The sequence below is a fragment of the Symsagittifera roscoffensis genome, chromosome 5, assembly GCF_963678635.1.
Source record: "Symsagittifera roscoffensis chromosome 5, txSymRosc1.1, whole genome shotgun sequence".
Classification (NCBI taxonomy): Eukaryota; Metazoa; Xenacoelomorpha; order Acoela; family Convolutidae; genus Symsagittifera; species Symsagittifera roscoffensis.
Window position 1 is genome coordinate 43,481,454 of NC_087066.1, and position 22,105 is coordinate 43,503,558.

Consider the following 22,105-nt stretch of genomic DNA (forward strand, 5'->3'; position numbering starts at 1 on the left):
TGTCAGTGTAAGGGAAAGTCGTGATGGTACGTACTGCTCCATTTTGTCCACAAGGCTAGGCTTTAGCAATCGCATATTGTGTGCAATGGGTTTGCGATCTCGTTCAGCTGATCGACTTTTGTCAGATGTGGACTGTCGATGAGTTTCGCCTTAACTTCTCTTAGTAGTTTCACTACGGCGTTAGTTTTGGATTCGTAGTATGGGAGGTCTGCCAAGTCCGGTAGCTCTGAGATCAAATGTGCTAACAGTTCCGGAAGCAATACGCTGATCCGTTTTGCAGGGATTTGGGCGTGTTCAGTTCATCGAGACTGTTACTCCCGTAAAGAGAGCGCAGCACTGGCTGAGGTGATTGGCCAAATTCCGTATCCAAGGTTGGTCGCTTTCTCAGGTGTTGTGAGAAGAAGTTTTTCAGTCTCGCATACCGTCAAGGCTGTCATTGTGGAGTGGAAGTATAACGTTGCCAGGCATGATGATTGTCACAAGTGTGTCTCCATTGTTTGGTGACAGATCCGGTACGTCGAGGTTTCCAAGCAGTTGGCGTAATGGTCTTCTGTCAGAATTGTTGTCTCCATGGAGTCCTCCGATATGGCCAGATAGGGTCCTTCAGTGACCCATTTTATGGCTTCGGTTGGATCAGCTTGAGGCATAGGTATCACCTGGGGCCGGTACACCTGGAAAGCTGTTTGAATCGACGCGTACGGTATTGCCAGGTTGACCAGAAGTCCTTCCTCAATTGTTGTGACATCGCGAGGCAGCTTCGCGTCATAATATGAGTGGATATCGCTTGGCGGTATCGCAAGGGTCAGTCGGTGGTTTTCCTCCTTTTGGCTTTTGTACACAGCGTCTATGACCGCCAACAAGGATTCTCGCGGTACAAGGGGTATCCGTAGTCGTTGGTCCAGCAGAGTTGGTATCGAGTTTAAGACGTTTGTCTTAAGGGCATAGAGTGCAGTTTTATAGCTTGTTATATCTGCATAGACAAAGTTTAGCAGTGATGCTGCTGTGTCGAAGTTGAAATTGATCTGTTGGTTTGAGAACAAGGTTTGTGTGCAATCTCGCAAGATGTGGAAATTTCCTTGAATTGTTGCGAATTGTTCTTCGAGTATTTTCCAGTTTCGGTTTTGATTTTCGATGGTTTGTTGTTGAATTGCTCTGATTTCAGACACCTCATTCGAAATCGCGAAGAACTTCTCGTTGATCGATGTTTCAATTTCTGATACATAGTCCTTAAATGCCATTGAGTACTGTTCCAATGTCTCGATGTTCTTTGCATTTGCTTGGGCCTGGTCCTGGCATGATCCAAAAAATCCCATAATTCCATATCCTCCTGAATTGCCCATCATTATACCGAATCCGAATAGACCAATGCCGGCGATGGCCGCTGCTGCAATTAGTTGAGCTCTCCTGTGGGTACGTGATGAGTCTAGCGGGTTTTTGTTGAGGAAGCGGGAAGTGTCGGTTCTAATGGCCTGGGCTTCTTGCTTAGCTGCTTCGGCCTTATCCTCGATCATGTCCAGCAGCCAGTTGAGATTGAATGGGTCTTTCGTTGAATTGAAGTTCTTGGAAAAATCTAGAGGGCACTCGATAGAGGCTGTTTGCCATTTCTCCGATATTCGTTGAGGTAATTCCTCATTGCTGTCTTCATCGTGAAATTGTACTTTGTGAAAGGGATAAGAAACTGGACATTTACAAACTTTTCTGCCAGGAGGATCTTTTTTCTTTGTGGAAAATTATCCCAGAGGAAAGAACATCGTCGTAGGATGCCAAAGTACGACCTATTTGTAGGATGAGTAGCAGTAATATCATTGTCCGTCCGTGCTTGAGAGTAATGCTCATGGTTGGTTTTGACAAATTATTGGGTGACCTCAGGCACTGGTGTCTCGTAGATGATTGAGTGGTCGTTGTCTTGGGAGTACGAACCAAACGTTCGACTGTAGTTCGTGGATCGTACTATTGAGAGAAAATTGTTGTAGAGGTTGCGTGGTTTTCGCAAGTCGTGGATCGTGAACTGTCGTTTTAATTTGTGATTGTGAGTTTGTGGGGCCGATGTGATATTTACTTTGAATCGGGTAAACGGGATGTTTACATTGCGTTCCAAATTGAGTGATCTTGGTACTTGATGAGTTGATATGACCAAATTTTCCATTTTCCATCTCCAGGATATTGTACTTTCTTTTGAGGACGTTTTGGTCGATTATGTGCCGCCTCTTGTGACCGCGGGGCTGCCAGTTGTGTCGTTCTTTGTCGTTTCGAATGCGGCCTTTGTTGATGTTGTTCGACATGGGGCTGCTCCCGAGCTAATGCTGCAGTTGGGTGTTTTCTTCGAACGGCAGAACAAAGATGCCGGCCTCATTGCTGAGATTTATGGTGTCCATTTGAGGCTAATTGTATGAATATTTAGATAATATTTAATCGTTTTATGAATAATCGTATTTAGTTTTGTAATGGAGCCGTTGAGCAATTGATCGGTAAAAGAATATTTTGAAAGGCTATAAGCCAGAAGCAACTTTTAGATTTTTCAAATAAAAGGCCATAAGCAAGTGCTAGAAGCAACTCTCTCGTTTTTTCACAAACACTCGATAAAATAGTAATTTCAATCTGTGTGTTTTAGCTTTTCCATTTCTGCTTTTCCTTGAGCTAGTACAACAGGTAACGTGACGAGTTGTGTTGCTTTTGAATGGATGTATGAATGTATATAATTTTTTCAGTTGAAAATGTGTTTGCCGAGGCTTTTGGCCGGTTTCTTGTGTTCTGCTGTCTCAACGGTAGCTATGTGTGGAGTTTAGTGGCCAGCGTGTGTGGTCAGAGTTGTCTGCGGCGTGCCCTCCTGTGGAGGACGTCTCTAGAGAGTGATGGGAGTTTTGTAGTCGGTCTCTGGGCCGGCCTGTTCGTGTGCCTGGGCTGTTGCCTCTTGCGACTGGTGGCTGCTGTCTTGATGAGTATCAAGAAGTGAATGAGCTTTGTTTGCTGATTGTTTTAGAACTGATCAGGATGTATTTTTAACTTTGTTTTAGATCTTGTACTTTTAAATTCAGACTGTTTACTTTTTCATAAGATCATTGGCGAGTGCTCAGACGAAAATGTCGTTTTAGATTTGCGGAGTTTAGGTATAGTACATCATGTATCGTACAAACTTATTCAGTTTCCGTGAATGGTATGCTTTTCAAAAGAAATTGTTCCGGTCCTTTTCGTCGCAATGTTAGGCAATTAGCCTGATTTGGATTCACAAGGATTTTTCACGTTTCAATGGGCTGATTAGTTTTTCAGTTGTGAAATTAAACGTGCTGCAAACATCAGCGGTGCTAATCTTCTAAACGGATCACGCGTTCTATAGACGTAGTTGATCAAACTGACATTCACTCGGTTGCTGAATTCGCCAAGAGCCTCCCCCAGGTGTTGACGTTGCGCTCTTATGATGGACTGAGACGCGACGAGCCTGCTCTACTTCAAGATTTCGTGGCCGTAGAGTACTCTGTGACATTTAGTACAAATGTCAGGAATTCGAACTTTGAATAAATGCTGAAGGCGTATAGTTGAACTGTGATGATTTGAATAAATTGTCATACGATTAATGTTTGTTCTATTTGTTCGCTTATTTTGAGATTACTGTATAAAGACAAAAAATCATTCCACCAACATCAAGATCAGTTGGTTGGTTTTGCAATAAAATTATAGTACTTATAATTATGTTTTTGTCATCGTAACACCAAGGGGACCCCAGCACGAGCCTAATATGCATCTGAAGTGATTAAAGTCTAAGTGACATATTACTAATAGAGGATAGCCTTAATAAGCTATCCGACATGGTGATACGAGTGGAATGTCACGAATTCGCGCAACACTTTCTAATCATGAGAGATCTTGTTTTTGATCGATGGAAATTCAAAAATCTGTGAGAAAATTTTGTATCTGGAAAAACCCAAAAGAGAAAAAGTTGGAGATTTATTCAGTAGTTGCTCGAAGGATGAGTGACCGGAACACCTAGCAGGCGAATATCTTTGGGAATGCGAATTAATTATTGATCGAAATCATGGACGCTCAGAACGAACAGTTATTTATATGCGAATTTTTGTTTGGGTTTGGTTTCTATAGATATGGCGATTGATTTCTAATGCCGTGGCAAATCAAAATCTCCGCTGTTCGAGGATAAACGAAAAGCTTTGAGAAAAAAGATGAATCAGTTAATAAATCTAGAATTGTCCTTATCAGTTGTTACTAGATGAACATGTTAACGAGAAGATCTGAGATTTTGAACACTGAAGCGTGAAAATGAAGTGATGCGCATTTTCTATGGAGACTCTGGAATACCTTAAAACAAAAAGCGGGAAATTTTCTTTAAGGGTGGTAGTGTGACATTTAGCACAAATGTCAGGAATTCGAACTTTGATTAAATGCTGAAGGCGTATAGTTGAACTGTGATGAATTAGATAAATTGTCATACGATTAATGTTTGTTCTAATTGTTCGCTTATTTTGAGATTACTGTATAACGACACAAAATCATTCCACCAACATCAAGATCAGTTGATTGGTTTTGCAATAAAATTATAGTACTAATAATTATGTTTTTGTCATCTTAACACCAAGGGGACCCCAGCACGAGCCTAATATGCATCTGAAGAGATTAAGTCTAAGTGACATATTACTAATAGAGGATAGCCTTAATAAGCTATCCGACATACTCAGATAAAAACCAACGAGTAAGTGAAATGGTCCTCATTCATTATTGGCATTCGTGAAGTGGGCTTCATAATTGTTTTTTTTTCAGCGCCTTCTAAATGGTTTTGTTTATGCTGATCGTGTCCTGCGTAGCTTCAATGTAATCGCGACTCGCATTGGTCCTGTGGGAGCGAGAACCCATATGGATGTTGTTCCCAAGAATGCCAAAGAGGTCGCAAAATTCCTCAACTGCTGGGCTCCTTCGAGGTCGCAGATATCCGAGCACTTATATGGATACCTTATGGTTACTGAAGGTGTAAACACTGGGGGAATTCACAATATCTCTAGGCCGGTCTCGCTCGCTATTTCACACCCTCGCAATATGTTCCCTTTGGTACTGAGGTCAGCGGGGCAACCGATTCCCAGTACTGTTTGGTGGTTGGCTGATCTGTACTGTACTATGCTGCTTGCCCCTCGTTTTCTGCTCCTTTGACTGTATCTCGCCCGTCAATCAATAGTCGATCGCAACAACAATCCAATAAAAAGAATGAATTAAGAAATGAATATAACCAGATACACAGTACCCTATAACTGGCTGAAATATAAATTAATCGTTCAATTGAGGAAAAGGGTCTGCGATTCTTATTAACCAACTAACTGCCTCCAACGGTTTATCAATATTCCACTCTTTACTTTCTTTCCAGAGTTATCCCTCTGAACTACACTTTATCCCCGAAAGTACCTAGAAAAATCACCTCACCCGATAAAATAACAACTTTTACGAAGTTGTTCCTTTAAGGCTTTTGTAACTTTTTCTAACCGACTTACTTAGTCTTCGTCAACTTTCGTTCTGACTCCATAAAGGTCGTCCGGATCGTTCGTACCTTAAGTCTATTTATCCTGAGTTTTAGTTAGAGATCCGACATTCCGTATAAGTCTGAACATTTACTTATGTGCCTCCTACGCAGCGTTCCAGTTCTTTAACCCAACAGGACTACATTAATTTAAATGCCAAGTTCCAAATGCCAATCAAAGCAATGCTAAACAAATAACAAGTGCAACTCCAACTTAATTTAAGCTATGTTTACATATCAAAAAGCCCAAGGACTTTATTTAATTTTCCCGTATCTTTTCCCTCAACCCGTGGCTAGGATAAAGTCCCAGTGAACTTTATTTCCCGTTCAACAATCCAAAAATTCCCATACGTAACCTATTCAAATTTCAACCTAATCGACCTTCGGGGTAAGCCGTTCCCTTAACTGGGGTACAACCCTTCGAAATAGGGGTCCGGCTTTTTGCATGCCCGGGTCAAATAATCTCCAGTATCACTCCACTAATTTTCGTAAAGTCCGCCCCGGTAGGTCCCGAGTTGGGAGGGACTATCCGGGGATATTCCACCACCTAATTTTACTAAGTGAGGGGGGGTTAATTCCCCACTGCTTGAGCAAATACAAGTTTAATTCGATTTACTTAGCTACTTGATTATTTACCGGTCGATCATCAAGTTGCGTACTAAACATTCAATTTACCTTATTACATATTAATCAATTCATCATAGCTACCATGGATTTTGAAACATATACCAAAATTTCCCAATACTTTCAAGCCGATTCCAAAGGGAAGGATGATATTGTCCGCCTGCTTTCCCGTAACCAACGGAAAGTTTTCCGCTTAAAGATAAAGAAATTTTCCATTCTCGATCGTACCCTATGCCGAGACGGGAAAATCGTTCTACACGGAATTAACGTTACTCCCGTGTTGCGAAATTTACATAAATCGGTGCCTTCATGGAACTTACTACGAATTACACCAGGAGGCACGTTCCAAGTATTATATAGAAGGAAACCTCCGTGCACTCTGCCGAGAAGTTTGTTTCGAGTGCTCCGAATGCACGAGCAGAAGAATGGTTTTATACGACGAGGTCCCCAAGCGGCACTTAACGGCCAAGACACGCGAACGAATATGCCGAACGATTATGCCGCCAGTGAAGAAAGCAAAGGGAAATCGTTCGCATAAACCTCGCGTCCCTGTCTTCGTAGGCGGGAAGAAGCCTATCGCCATCCAGGACGGCGATAGCGCTAACGTCCTTACCCACGAACCAATTACACTGCACGCTTTCTTCCTGTTTACTGGATTGCGTACATTACCTCATCACCGGGAGAAAGGTACAGTCGTACCGCCTGCAACGGGCCTTAGAGGATCGGCAATCGCGCGAACGAAAGCGGTTAGACTCCTTCTATTACCCTTTTCACGATCCCGGCAAAACGTTACTATCCCGGGGGTCGTCGATTCCGACATGCACCTGCTCGCCGAAACCCTTGGGTTACATATATACGAGTACCGGACCGACCTAAGTCCCCCTAAATGGAATTGCATCGCGGGGAATAAACACGGCCAAAACGGGGAGGAAGCTATCTACCTTCAATACTGGCTAGAGGGGATCCATAAGGGGGAGGGACATCTAGCCATCATTACTAGGATGCGTCCAAAAATGTCGTAATATCCACCTCATTTTCATCCTGTTATTTAATTTCGACCAATTTGGGTATCCGTTATACAGATGCTGCGATTCGTTCAACTCTTGCAAATATTAACTACGAATATTTACCAGCTTTTAGGACGTTCGAAATTGAGCTGTGCGAATCGTTCTAATCTTCGAATCATCGCTTAAATCAGCTAACTCAAAACGTAAGTAAACTTCCGATACAAACTATCAATAATTCGTTTTGAATATTTTGTAACCTGTATTTTAGCCCATCTTTTTACTTAACTTAGAAACAACCTTACTTGTCCTATTTAGAACCCCGATCAACATCAACATGCCGTATCGTCATATTTGGTCCTTAAACTTCGAGGGGGTCTGGCCGCGATCCGACCCATTCTTCTGGTTCAAACACCCCGAGAAGAACGAATTTCCTCTGCGCGTCCTAACTATCCGCGCGGCCGCTTACTTGGGGGACGTTCGGGGGGAATCCGATGTTTTTCCCCTATGGATAACTTACATCCACGAGGGAAAAGAAGACTACATGTCCCTGAATCCAGGAAGCCCCGTGGCGAGAGAGCTGATGAACCAGTTAAAGAAGTGGGCACGAAAACTCGGCCCGGGACAACAAAATTTGGCGGCCGACATCGGCGAGGTCGGGTCACTCGTTGACCTGGCCTCCGAATTCAACGACATATAGATGGACCCGAAAAACTGACTAAAACTCCCTATTGTGTGTATAGTCCCCTATTATAATAGTAATCGGATTTAAAATTTAAATTTAATCATGCGTTTTCCGGCTATATAAGCTTAGGTAGAAATACCTATTCTACAGAAGGGGAGAAATTTTGCCGTTTTTATTGCGACTATGATGAGACTCTGGACATTCTGATTACATTGTATGGCTGTGGAACAAAGATCTGGTTCTTTGTAAGGCTTGGGAAATTTGCCCGACAACTGGAGATGCAGTACACTTCACTCGGCAGCCTAATGGAGTGTCTTGCAGTGCATGGGCAGAATTTGCTTTGTTGCACCCAAGAGGTTGGCGACTCCGTATATCTTCCATACGGGCGAGCTCACTGCGTGGTGACCCTAGGTAATATCTCCCCTGTTGCGTCCCTGTTGTCGGTAGGTCTGAGAGTGCCAAAGGAAAGAACTGATCAAACATGGAAGGCTGTGGCGATGCTTTTGCCTTTAGCAGGTGAGAGGACAAAGAAGTGCAATGAAGGACCCAGATGCACAGATTTCGAACGATAAAGATTTGATGTGAGTTTAAATTGACTTGACTGATTTCATAAGGTTCTCGTAATTTTTCATTTGTTCGAATTCAGTATTTGATGTGCTCCATTTGTTTTTCGACTGTTGGCACTTTCTACGGGGGGATGGAAACTGGGTGATTCAGTGCACCTTTCCTATGAGAGCTATGCAGGGCATCCGCGGTGAAATTTTCGGCTGGTCCTTTCATGAAAAAATTTCGGGTCCCAAAATTGTGCTATCCCTGATCTTAATACGTGGGAGTTTTCTGCATTTTTCGAGATCTCTAGGAAGATGATTTATGCTAGTTAGCCGGCTTCGTATACTTGTCGAGTGGGCGTTGGAAAGGGGATCCGCGGTGAAATTTTCGGCCAGCCGACAGATCACGACTAACTTCAGCCTGCTCCTCTATGGGGAACGTCAGCAGAAAACAGGGCTCAAATGTTGACCTGAACGACACTAGAGAGGAGAGCTTCAGCCAAATTTGAACAGTCACAGACAATCATTGAATTCACAGTCATAAATCATCTTAATGACTGACTGAGTGGCTTACATTAAACATAAATGTATATATTTTGCTTTTCTCTAATAAGAGTCTAATAGTATCTTAAATTCTGGGACAACCCTTTGCGTATATTTGTGTCCCACTTTAATTTAATTGCAAATATAACCAACTTAGTTTAACATAAAAATTATTTTAAAAAACTTTCAAAGCAATGTTGTTTTCAAAAATTTGAAAGCAGCAAACTTCATTTAATAACCGCAGTAAACTTAATAAAGTGTCCAGTTAATTTATTGATATATCTATATAACCACTTGTGCCTTCCCACAATTATACCCGCCAGGAAAGAATCATTAAGTGTAGTTATGTAACAGTGCTAAACACCTATGTTAGTTACTCTGGCCAAATTACCTTAATTGGAGAGAATTAGACGCTTAATAGATTAAATTGTTAACTCCTATTATGCCAATTACGAAATGTTAAAGTATATTTGTTCAAAGTAAACAATAATTAGATCATTAGATCAGTACAAAAAGAGAGTCGGTAACGGTATATTACATTGAGGAAGTCCCAATCCAATTAAATACTATTTAACAAAGAAACTCCCGCGTTCAAACAAAGCTGTGAGAAAAAAATGACTACCGAGTGTCGTATCTGCTTTGAGCAGAAACCAAAATTGCAGATGAGAAATCTTCATGAAAAAGACCAAAACCAAACTTTTCACATAATCTGCATCCAATGCTACCTTTAACTGAGATCACGAGAAGATTTCAGTTGGACAAACTTGCCTGTCCACTGTGTCGAAAAAATGTCCATGTTATAAATTGGCAAAAACGGTATTGCCATCTGTGCATTGAAATATTTTAATGCCATTTGGAGCCCAAATCTTCTGTTTAGGCCAACATCTGATCAAAGGATTCCTCTTCAACCTTCCTTCAAAAATGGAATTGTCCCTTGTCGATGAACTCATTAAATTTGTATGCTTCCCGTTTAATCATTAACTTCATACCATTTGCAAAATTTTTCTGAAACCTAGCAAAAACAATCCCTCAACCAATATGCCAATTATGTTAAGAACACAAATCCACACAACCTCTCCTTCTTATTTGTACAGACTGCGACGAAATACAAAAGGAAAATTTCTTCCAACACGGAAACATTGTCTGCCTCAATTGCCGTACACCAGTCTACACATTGTCATCTTTCTATAAATCACCGTGCCAAATATGCCACGATTGGGCAAAAAATGTACAAGGCGAATCCTGAACTAATTACATCACAAGTTATCGACACTTGACGGATAATGATCCGTCTCACAAAAATTGCAATACATTCTTACCGCGCTCAAAAATAGAGTACCCCATCTGTAAAATCAACTATGACTTCTCCGACCCTTGGAGTTAAATTTTCCAAAAGCAAAGATCTAAAAAACTTTTATGTTTTTTACACAGTTTTGTACCTCTATAATTATTTTCCATTCCTTGTTTATGTTTCACATTAGTTCATTATATGGAAAACCTCTTCCAAGGAGGACCAACGCAACAGCCAACAGAAGAAAACTCTGTAAGCTATAGCTAATCGAAAGCCAAAAATCTTTCTTTTTTTCATCGTGGTGTCAGTTTGTAATACACAGATAATACGACTTAATTTGATACAAAATTAAACCAAAAAAATTGGAAAAGGTATATCCCTCCTTGTTTTTTTAGTCCCTTTTACCACCAAAAAACGGGACCCATGGTAAGCCTGTGGATGACCCCAGCTAGCCATAAAATTGAAATTGGGGGTTAATGATTGCCCAGCTTTCCATTTTTTTAATTTGAAAAACAAACTCTTTACTTTGATTTTATACAACCCTTTAGTATAAATGAATACGACCCAGTATCAAACTGAAATTGTCGAAATGCAGTCCCGGCACCAGAACCGTTAAAAAGATCCAGAACTAGAAGACGTAGAAAGAGCCACACAAATCCAGCCTGAGATTGGTTAATTAAAAATAACTCAGTTTGGAGGTGCAATTGGACTTGATATTTGCACAACTTAGTTAGAGATACCTATAATGAAATTGGAATTTAACACTACCGCCGTCAGAGGAAGAATTCAGTTAAGACGTTGCAAAATGGTTCCCAAAGAAAATGCCAATACTTGAGGGGACGACAGAACTCTAACTATAACTAAAACTCAAATAAACATTATAGAGAATAACAAGCGGCCTACCCTCAGGCAGAACAGTGTGAGCTACTATTAAGAGTAGTTTATTCTCATTAGTTAGAGAGCATTCGATACTGAATGAGAGTCTGGTTGGTTCTCCGAGTTAGAGAATCAGGAATCGCGAAGTTAGGAGATCAGTCAAAGTACCTCAAAGGAATAGTGATCCTTAGCGACACTATTAATTTTAGCAGTTCAGACTGAATGATTGAGCGGAATTACTGCGTCAATTGGTTAATTAGGATTCACTAGAGAGGAGAATTGTTAGCTACGTTAGTTAGAATTTGAATCGCAATTAGGCAATTGTGTTGATTGATCGCGGACCCCTTTCTTAATGATTACATTACCAGATTCTATTCTGGCCGCCTAAAGCCTCCTGTATTTGGGCTAATGTTTTATTTCAATTTCTATTACAGCTAGAATTTCTTGCGATCGGTGATAGCGGACGAGACAGCCACAGGAGAACTATCAAAAGGGGCAGGTAACAGAATACAGTACAGAATAGTTGCCACCAACTTAACTCTTTCGGGATTGTGGATAGTAGTGAATCTCGGTCGCCCCGCTGAAATCATTACCATAGGAACCACTTTGCGATGCCGTTAAGTTAGAGTGTGTGAACAAGCCTAGAGAAGCAATCCCCGAAATCTGCAACTGCAATAAAAATAGACACTGCCCGAAGTTCTACGATAGTACATATTTTCATTTTAATTTTTTATTTGAAAAAGAAATACTTGAATTGCAAAAAACTAGTGACACAACGCACAAGAACCTAAAATTTTCTAGGGGCGCCGTCAGCGCCAGTATATGCTTATTTTGAACGAGATCGCGCGCCGAAAAAAAAACAATTTTTTGGTCAAAATTTTCCAAAGTGCCAAAAACCAGCTGTTTTGACCTGTTTTGCCGCAAATTTTTGATCAAATAGGGTCTTTTATAGTGTTCTGGGAGCGCTCGGAAAAACCACGCGGTCGGCTTTAAAAAAAAGAAACAATATTTTTGAAATTTTCTTGATCATCTCCCCTCAAGAAACTCCTAGATCCGCCCCTAGTTGGTCGGATACTCTTTTTTGCTTTCGCAAAAGAAATCTCTTTACCTCGTGATAACTTTTTAAAAAGGTTCAACAATTCCATATGAAAAACATTTCGAGTCGGAAAAGAGTCAATGAACGCAAGTAATAAAAAAAATTGACTTTCGAATTTCAAATCAACAGGAAAAAATAGATGCCCTTCCCTTAAAGCGCTTTGAATTTCCATGACAATTTATGGTAGGCACATTTTAGATCAATTTACGTTTTTGGTGGCCTTTACTTTTTTCTTGCTGTTCGAAAGTGGAGTACACATTCCTTTTAATAAAGGAAATGAACTAAACTTAAAAAGAAATCAAAAAAATAACACCGCGAAAAAGTAAATTTGAGCCTGGAAAAATTTTCCCGAAAAAAATCATCGCGACCTATATAAGAGTCTCAGCTCCCTTTATCGACTCTTATATTTCACCATCGTACTGAAAGATCTTTTAAATAGCTTTGAGCTGCTACAAAACCCTCGCATATCGAACTTATGCTCTGATTTTTGTTGCCCCAAAACCGAATCGAGGCGCAAGCACGTGAGTACATCACATTTCAGAAATCCAATTAAAATTGATTTTATCATTCAGCTCAAATTGAATTCTGAAAAGATCACGTATATAAAAATAGAACTACAGGAAAGAATGCTTGAGCTATTTAAAATTGGATTTGGACATCACTCTTCTTTGCAAAGCCTCTCGGAGCTTCAGCACTTGGTGGGCGATAAATACTTTTTGATTCGATCGCTTTTCTTTCAACCAATCAACCAACCAACCACCTATCTTCTGATAACTTTCGTCTTCCTGTTTCTTGGGATATAGAGGCACAATCGACCAGTGTATTATGCAACATCTGATTTCACTGACTTGGCCGACACCAATCCTGCTACCAGAAAACAGAATATGGTCCGCCATTTCAAATTTCACGCCAAATCGGACTGCTTGGCTTTTGTTTGTACTATTCAACACGGGAAGCGAATAACCCATTTTTGGGTAATTCGAACTAAGGTTCCGATGAGAAAACCTTGTGATCTGTCAATCAAACACTGCTTATACGAACGACATTCTTTGTCTTCCGCTGTCGTAATCAAGTTCTCTGTCGTCAATATATCCACTGCATGTGTTTTTCTAGTTCCGGGATAATAAAGCTCTTTGGTAGAATTTGTCGAATGCCTCATTCAGAAATCTAGATCATGTTTTCAGTCTTTGTCCCTTCGAAAGTATAGATGGCTTGCTGAGCTGTGAGACTACGCGGTCTGGTCTTGGCGCGACGTTCGACTACTGAGTAATTTTTGTTGCTTTGTTGTATTTCTAGTTCTATTTAATAATATAGTATTAGGATTGATGAATTAATTGTGTGGATACGGTTATGAAATAGCACATTTGTTCGAAGCACCGCTCCTTCCGCCGTTGTGGTGGTGGTGACCCTTTTCCTTTCTGCTCTTCTTCTGAGGTCCTGAGGAGTCTGGGGTGGGCTGGCTGTGGAATATTTTCATCGACGTTTCTCTAATTAGTCGCTCGAATGCCTCTTCCACGTTCAAAGGAGTCTTGGCTGATGTCTCGAAGAAAGGAAACTCAAATTGTCGCCTGAAATAAAATTTAAATATTTTATTTTACGCTGCCTTAAATCACCAAAACGTTATATGAGCAAAAAAAAAACACCGTAAAATAGCTATTTTAACATAAACCTTAAGCTATTCTTTCGTACTAGGTTATTTCGACCAATCATTCATGCATTAAGCTACAATTTTTCAAAAATCTCAGATCAACTTTGGGTCGGATAAGTAACAGAAAAGACCCCAAAACTAACATAGCCAACACCGGACAGCTGGAAAAATGAAGCGAAGAAAAAGAAAAAAGCACCGTAAACCTAAGGGCTATCCGAAAAATTAATGGCTAATCGGTCATAAACGAAGTCATACTTTATTAAATGATTCTTTAAAAACGAGTCACAGTGAAACAAGAACCATGATTTGGTTATTTTGACTATCAGTAAGGAATTGCGACCGTTCTTAAGCAACAGTCCTAAAAAAAGTCGTGTGCTATGATATCGAATTTAGTTACGTGAATCTATCAATGTCGTTTTGCGTCACTTCAAACTGGTCGGCAGGGAGGTCGACTTTGTTGCCCACAATGACACATGCGATGTGAGGGTGGATGGGTTCGGCTGAGTTGTCCAACAGGTCCTTACTCCTCGCCACCCGCGTGAACATGGTCTGCAGTTCGTGTAGGGACTCCTTGTTGCACAAGTCAAACACAGCCAGGAAACCGTGTCCACTTTGGTAATACTGAAACAGACGACACGTCAACACTCATTTTTTGATCAGAATGATGGAATAGACCGATCATCAGAGAGTCACATTTTTGGATTTAAGGTGGGTCTGTTTTGAGTTCATAATCAGTCAACTTGTGACTATTTCTAGGGGCCGGAAAGATTTTGCTTCTGACTTCAATTGAGATACATTAGAAAAAACATATGCCTGGCATCACATCAAAAACCAACCATTTGAGTCAAGTTTCATACGTAAAAACCACTTTCTTTTATAGTTAATATCAAATTATTTTGCAATACCCTTGCTTATCGCAAGGGTGAAGAAATATCCTTCTGGGTCCTTACAAAGTTAATTACACTGACCACATTTGCTTAACGTCGGGCATCAAATTTTTCACACATTTAAGCACAAAAAACAGTGTCAAAATACTAATTAATCTAAAAAGCATCGGTTTGCGAACAATTGAGGTGCTCGAGGTCAGCGATTTCGCAAAACACCTGGTATTTTAAAAAATCCTACCTGTTCGACTAAATACTGGAACTCCTCCTGTCCAGCTGTATCTATGATCTGCAGTGCCCATGGCTTCCCATCTACCACTCTTTGTGTGAAACTTGTATCTTCTAGTGTCGGCTCGTGGTTCTCGTCAAAACTATGGCTGATGTACTGCATCATCAGACAACTCTTGCCCACTCCCTCTCGCCCGATCAGCACCAGTTTCATTTCCTGTTGTTTCTTCACGCCCCCACTAGCGCCACCAATCGCCCCATTGGCACTATTTTTGTGCTCCCCCATCGCAGGACGAGATTTCCTGATTCCGGGAAAACTTGAAAATTCCCTTGTTTTGATTATATTTTAGTTTATGTCCAAATCTTAGGTACGAGGATGTATTACTTTCAAAACTCGGTTCGAGTCCTGTAAAATTGATTTGCGACTCTTTTGTTGCGATATCGATTCTGATTCGTCAAGTTGTTTTAGGAGCTGTTTTCAGTGAAATGATTAAGTCACTTAGGCTATCAAATCAACTGGACTTCGATTGAACCTTTGTCTTGAGGCTGTACTTGCATGGGAGTCCAGATTCTAGGCACTGTTCAAACAAGATCTGAAGCTTCTAATCGTTCAGGGCATCAGCCAAATTAGGATATGAGGGTGCTTTCGAATTAGTGTGCGTCCTAAAATGGTTCGAGGCTTCTGAGTAGTATATGTAAGATATATGTATCTAGGCGTTACTTTTCAGTCTGGAAGGGTTGGCTTGTAACTCGAATGTCAAAGTCTGAACTCTGATGCAAATGACGAATCGTTGGTCACTTGGGTTTTGCCACGTCCAAAATGGAAACCAGGCAAATACAGAAATGATTGGGTTATTTTTGAACTGTTCTCAAAAGAGGTTTGAATTTTGACGATGTAGCTGCTTGCTATTGTGTCAATATTTCCGATGAAAGGGTCAACATCAAAACTGCTAGCAGCAATTGAGGCCTAATTTTGAGTGACTCATTTCTATATTTGCACACGCATTTATCTAAAAGCAAAACTCACAGTGAGGCAAGCAAAATTACCAAGCGCTTCAATCCACAATCAAGGTCTGACTCTATTTATATTAAATAGAGTTGGTATGAAAAAGTGAAAATGACTCACTAAATACTGGGGTTTGATTTGAGGACTTGTGGGTTTAATTTAGGGCTTCACAGTCAAGAAAAATCGGAACACATCTAGGCAAGTCAAGACACGATTGCTCCAAATAATGACGTTCGAATCCTTGAAATAAATAATCGGATTTGAAATAAAATTTATAATAATGTTTTTAGATGGCATGATCAAACAAGTAATCGTGACTTAACGATTTGTTTTAAATGCAAAGATTGTTCGAAGTATCAGCAATGCTTGCGTGTTCAAACCTGGATGAAAAACAAATTTAAGCGTTTTCTAGGCGCGCACAAAGTCTTCGTGAGTTCATTAATTACTATCTTCAGTTTCACAATACTGCAAACAATAGTTGAACTGTCTCAAAAATCACGAGGTCCCGTCAAAGTCAACACTAATTTGAAGCCACAATTGAAAGACAGAAACGACCTTTCAAAGTAAACATTGAAACGTGGCCTAAGACCGTTTGATCCAATCAACTAGTTAGAAGGGTCCACCTAGATACACCTAGAAAGTCATCTACTGACTGCGATCTTGATCATTAGGAACTCTGGGGTGATATGTCAAACTAGCAAAAACTGCAGAAAAGCATGAGATACCGAGAAATTACACTTTGATTGGCAGTTCTTATCATAAAGAAACCATAAAGAAACTATTGACCAACTAACTTTAACCCGGCGGCTAAATCATAACAAATTCAAGGGGAGAAAATTGGGACCTGTTCCATCACAGTCTCCTCTAGCCTAGTAACAAAAACCTGTAGTACCCCTCGGTGTATTGACGTATAACGAAAAAATCGTATAACGTATATTCCGACTATCGTATAACGTACATTTTTGCTTTCGAATAAAAAACGAACTATACATTTTTTATACGAAAGCCAAAGTTGAAGTCAAAATCCTAACTGAATTACAGCAAGTTTTTTTAGATTTGGCTGCTTTTATTGTTTTTGCTGCTCGGTTACATTTTTTTCCGGACAATCTTTGATTGTTATGAAAAAACATTTAATTTTGGACTTGAGCCGCCCCTAATATTAATCAATCTTACAGTATTCAATGAAAAAACCCTTGTCTCACAAAAAAATGGTTGCCAATTATCGTTTTTGTATAATCGCATAATTTATCGTATAATCCTATAATCTTATATCGTATACGGTTTTTTTTCGTATAATTTATTGTATATCGTATAACGATGCTATAATTTGATGGTGGATAGAATGGGATGACCCGAAAAATAAAGAGAGATCAAGGAAAGCGATGCAGAGAGGAAATAGAAATCAAAAACAATACAAAGCAAATAAACAAAATAACAAGGATACCCGGCTATTGTGCAAGTAGCACAGAATGTTCCGACCATAGACTAAGTACAAAAAAAAAAGTTTTTTTTTTTCAAATAAGTGTAGTTTTTTTCGGCGAGGTGTGAAGAAACGATCAAAACGAAAAAATGAAATTAGGAATATTCGACAGTCACAGTAAAAATGGCAAATTGGACAACACTTTTGATGAAAGATGACTAAAAAAAATTATTTAAAAAAAAATCAAATAATTTTCAATTTGTGAAGCTTTTAATTGCCAAATGGCGATTCAAAAATATTCCACAAACAACTTCACTTGAACAAAACTAAGATTTAACGGCCTGAAACAAGCAAAACCAAGCTATTGTAAGCCTACTCGATCGCATTATATGCTCGAATTTAGACTAAAAATCAAAAAATGTAAACCTGTTTCTCTCGATACTGGGACAACTTTTTGGAAAGTTATTTAGAGTAATTCGAAGCACGATTGAAAGGGCTTGAATATGATATATCACTCAATCCGTTCCCATAAATAATTATGGCACCTGATTATGCGAGGAAAACACACAAAAAAAACTATAACACACCCGAACTCGAGGTTCCTCCCCAAATTTCAATTGATCGGGAAAAAAAACCAGAAGGAATCATGCAGTTGATTCCATAAACCGGATTCATAAGCGCAAATTTGATTGGTCGGAACCGGTATAACCCGAGATAGTTTTTTCGGGAGAAGCAATAAATAACAGCTCAGAAAAAAAACAAAGAAAAAACAAGCCTGGTAAGTTGGTTTTTCACCGCAAAGATTGTTCTTTTCCTTCGCTCTACATTGCTATGAAAAAATTCCAGTTAAGTTTTAAACGAATCAGGAAACTTAAGAAAATATTGCAAATTTAAGCTCTTAACAAGATATCTCATTCGCACAAAAAAATCATCACCAACGAGCAGTAGCAAAAGTTTCGACGACCTCAAGAAACACACAAAAACATAGCCAAAACACAGTAGAAAAGAGTGATTGAACGCCACGAAAATAAAAAAAGGATGGATTATTTTTTGAAAAAAAAAACAACTTAAAAAATCAACTTAAAAATAAAACAACGAAATTTGGGACAACTGGAGAGTTAGGTAAATTCCATATTTCGCTAGAAATCTATGAAAAAAATTCCACTTTCGAAACCAGAAATCGACCACGTTTTTTTGCGCTATATTTTCGTAAATCAAGAGCGTATTTTGCCAGCCTTCCAGCAAATGAACTATAATTCTATAAAAAAAATTAAATTTAGTTTTTAATGACACTGAAAATTTTTTAAAAATTATTTAACAACTCGAATAGCAAACTTTAACGAGATATCTCATTCGACACTATAGAAGAGTCGACAAACTCAAGAAAACCAAAAAAGAAACAGATAGAAAGTGAATATAAAACACAGGAAAAGCAAGCCACTAAAACTTAAAAAATTCAAAATGTTGTCTGGAATCCTGTTCTTTTCTGTAAAATCGTCCAGAAACACAATCGACAGCAATTAGTAAAAAATGAAAAGTAAATAAGCAGAAATTGAATCGACAAAACTTAATTATTTTCCCGTAGAACCGGAAAAACAATTGTTGTCAAGCAAAACTTTGAACTATAAATTCTTTCTCTGAAAATTTTAGCATTTCTTTCGATCCGAAACAAAGCATTTAACTTACGCATCCCTTAAAACGACCCCAAATTAGGTCGCTAAGCCGATAAAATAAAAGCTGGAATCAATTAAATCGAATACTATTTTTAAGCGACAAAAAAACACCAAATTATATGAAGCCAAGACTAGTGAAATTACAAATTGCAAGAGTAATTCAAAACACTCAGAGCAACTGCATTAAAAATTGCGTATAAAAAATCAATTGGACAACGTGGCAAATAAGCCGACAAAGCATAACAAGAGAAACAATAAGCCGATATTTTCCGATAGTATTTTCCGAGTTTTTCCAGTTTGAAAATGAAGTTACTGGTCCGTTTCGAACCCACAAACTTTACCGTCCCAAGCGTACTCTCCCCCTCCGGGCTATGAACCAAGACAAAAAGGATTCAGTTAAACAAATTGTTAACCTGAAAAAGGTCTATAATCAGATTTGATAATGCTTGCTAATCGCAAGCGTAATAAATACAACTAGCGTTTAACGCACCTCCGGTGCTTCGAATTTTTTCGTCAACTCATGAAAAACCGCATATATTGGGAACAAGATCTGCAAACTTTTAGTGTACTCGGACTGCACTCAATTACAGAGTTGGTAATTTCAAAACTTTATTTTTTTTAATTACCATTTTGAAAAATTATAAACAAGAAATTGGCCTCTGGAGAAATTTTTAGGCCAGATTTGCAGCCACTGAGAGTCCTTGAGAGCACCCTACTATAGAGTTGAAAATTTATACCTGTTTCCCGTAAAAAATTGAAAAAAAAAATCATAAAAAACTTCTTATCTCGGAAACTAAAAGGATTTGAGCATACATATTTAGATGCAAGATTTGAGTCGCATGTAGCAAGATTTGTAACTCTGACAGCACTCAACTACAAAAATAGGTATTTCAAAATATTTTAAAAAAGCATTATTTAAATTTTCGAAATTTTTTCAAAAATAAACACAAAAAACGTGTATCTCGAAAACTACAAGGATTTGAACAGTCATATTTAGAGGCAAGATTTGCAACTCCTTAGAGTACTCTGACAGCACCCAATTACAGGGTCAGGAATTTCAAGATTTGTTTCCGAAAATTTTTTGAAATCACAAAAAAACGTCATATCTCGAAAACTACAAGGATTTGAGCAATCATATTTGGAGGCAAGGTTCGGAACCCCCTGAGAGTACTCCGATAGCCCCCAACAACAGGGTTGCGAATATCGAAGTTTGAAAACAAAAATTAATTTGAGTTTTTTGAAAAATTATCAAAAAAATCGCAAAAAAAACATATCTCGAAAACTACAAGAATTTGAGCTCTTAAAATTGGAGGCAAGGTTCGCCATACCTGAGAGTACTCTGATAGCCCCCAACTATAGGGTTAGGACTTCACAAAAAAACGTCATATCTCGAAAACTACGAGGATTTGAGCAGTCTTGTTTGGAGGCAAGACTTGCAATCCTTGAGAGTACTCTAACAGGACCCAACTACAGGGTTAGGAATTTCAGATTTTGATTTGAAAAAAAATTAATTTAAGTTTTCTGAATTTTTTATTTGAAAAAATCACAAAAAACGTCATATTTCGAAAATTACACGGATTTGAACAGTCATATTTGGAGGTAAGATTTGGAGCTCCTTTGAGAACCCTGACAGCACCCAACTACAGGGTTGGGAATTTCAAATTTTGAGAAATAATTATTTTATTTTTTCCAAAAAAAAATTGAAAAAATCACAAAAAACATATCTCAAAAACTACAAGCATTTGAGCAGTCGGATTTTGAGGCAAGATTCGTAATCCTTGATCGTACACTGACAGGATCTAACTTCAGGGTTGGGAATTTCAAATTTCGAAAAATAATTATTTTGAGTTTACTGAAAATTTTTGAAAAAAATCACAAGAAACGTCATATCTCCAAAACTACAAGGAATTGAGCAGTCATATTTGGAGGCAAGATTCGCAATCGTTGAGAGTACTCTGAAAAAGCTCAACTACCAGGTGGAGAATTTCAGGTTTTGCAAAAAAAATTAATATAAGTTTTCTGAAATTTTTTTTAAAAAAATCACAAAAAATCGTCATATCTCGAAAACTACGAAGATTTGAGCAGTTATATTTGGAGGCAAGATTCCTAATCATTGCGAGTACTCTGATAGGACCCAACTACCGGACTGACAATTTCAGATTTTGCTAAAGAAATTAATATAATTTTTCTAAAAAATTTTTGAAAAAATCACAAAAATCGTCTAATCTCGTTAACTAAAAGGATTTGGGCATTCAAAATTGGAGGCCAAATTTGCAACCTATTGGGGAATCCGGACAGCATCCCATTATTGGGCTGCTTATTTTAAACTCGATGGAATAACCACTGAATTCAAACTGGAAAATCGAAAAAAAAATCTTAAAAAATCAATATACGATATAGGTTAAACATGGAAAAATAATACGTTGAAAAAGCTCAAACATGGCGAGATAAGGAATCCCGCATTTAAATATATAATAGATAATATGTGTGAAAGCACTTTTATAGAATGTTAAAGCATTATATGACTTTTCCTAAAAAACGAAAAAAATCATCACAACCTATATGAGGGTCTGAACTACATACACCGACTCTAAGAATTTGAATGTTAAACAAGCATCGAAAAAAAACCTAAAAGAACAAAACCGACAGACGCACGTTCTTGAGCAGACATACACTGAGCCGAAAAAAAAAACATAGTATAAAAAAGAATCAGCTCGTGGCCGGTATTGAGCCCATTACATTTGTCCTCGCAAGCACGATCGTTACCTCCAAACTGAACAGGCCAAATTGATATCTCTAACCTGATTCACAAATGAAGTAAAGTTAGCAAATTAACACTCAAACCATATAATCTTATTTGCTAACGGTTGCTAATCGCAAGCGTAATAATCACAGCTGGTCGAACAAAAAATTAACAAAGGTTCCGACCTAAGTTAATGAACGAAGTTAAGCGCAGAAATATGATTTTTTTTTCAATTTTTATTTTGTGAAATTTATTTCTGAAAGCTTAAGAGGGTGAGTTAGATTTTTGAAAAAAAAATCTCATAAGAGTTCAACCGTTATCATT

The 22,105-nt window shown here is 38.7% G+C and overlaps 1 protein-coding gene across 1 annotated transcript; it reads right to left on the bottom strand.

Annotated features, from left to right (window-relative positions):
• Positions 1–12,738: 12,738 nt before the first annotated feature.
• On the bottom strand, positions 12,739–16,378 carry LOC134846519 (GTPase HRas-like). Its single transcript, XM_063863899.1, has 4 exons — positions 16,066–16,378; positions 14,953–15,949; positions 14,225–14,448; positions 12,739–13,747 (listed from the first exon to the last, which is right to left on the bottom strand). Exons 2-4 carry the CDS (start codon positions 15,223–15,225, stop codon positions 13,528–13,530), a joined length of 717 nt encoding a protein of 238 aa, XP_063719969.1. The 5' UTR covers positions 15,226–15,949; positions 16,066–16,378; the 3' UTR covers positions 12,739–13,527.
• Between the last annotated feature and the right edge of the window lie 5,727 nt (positions 16,379–22,105).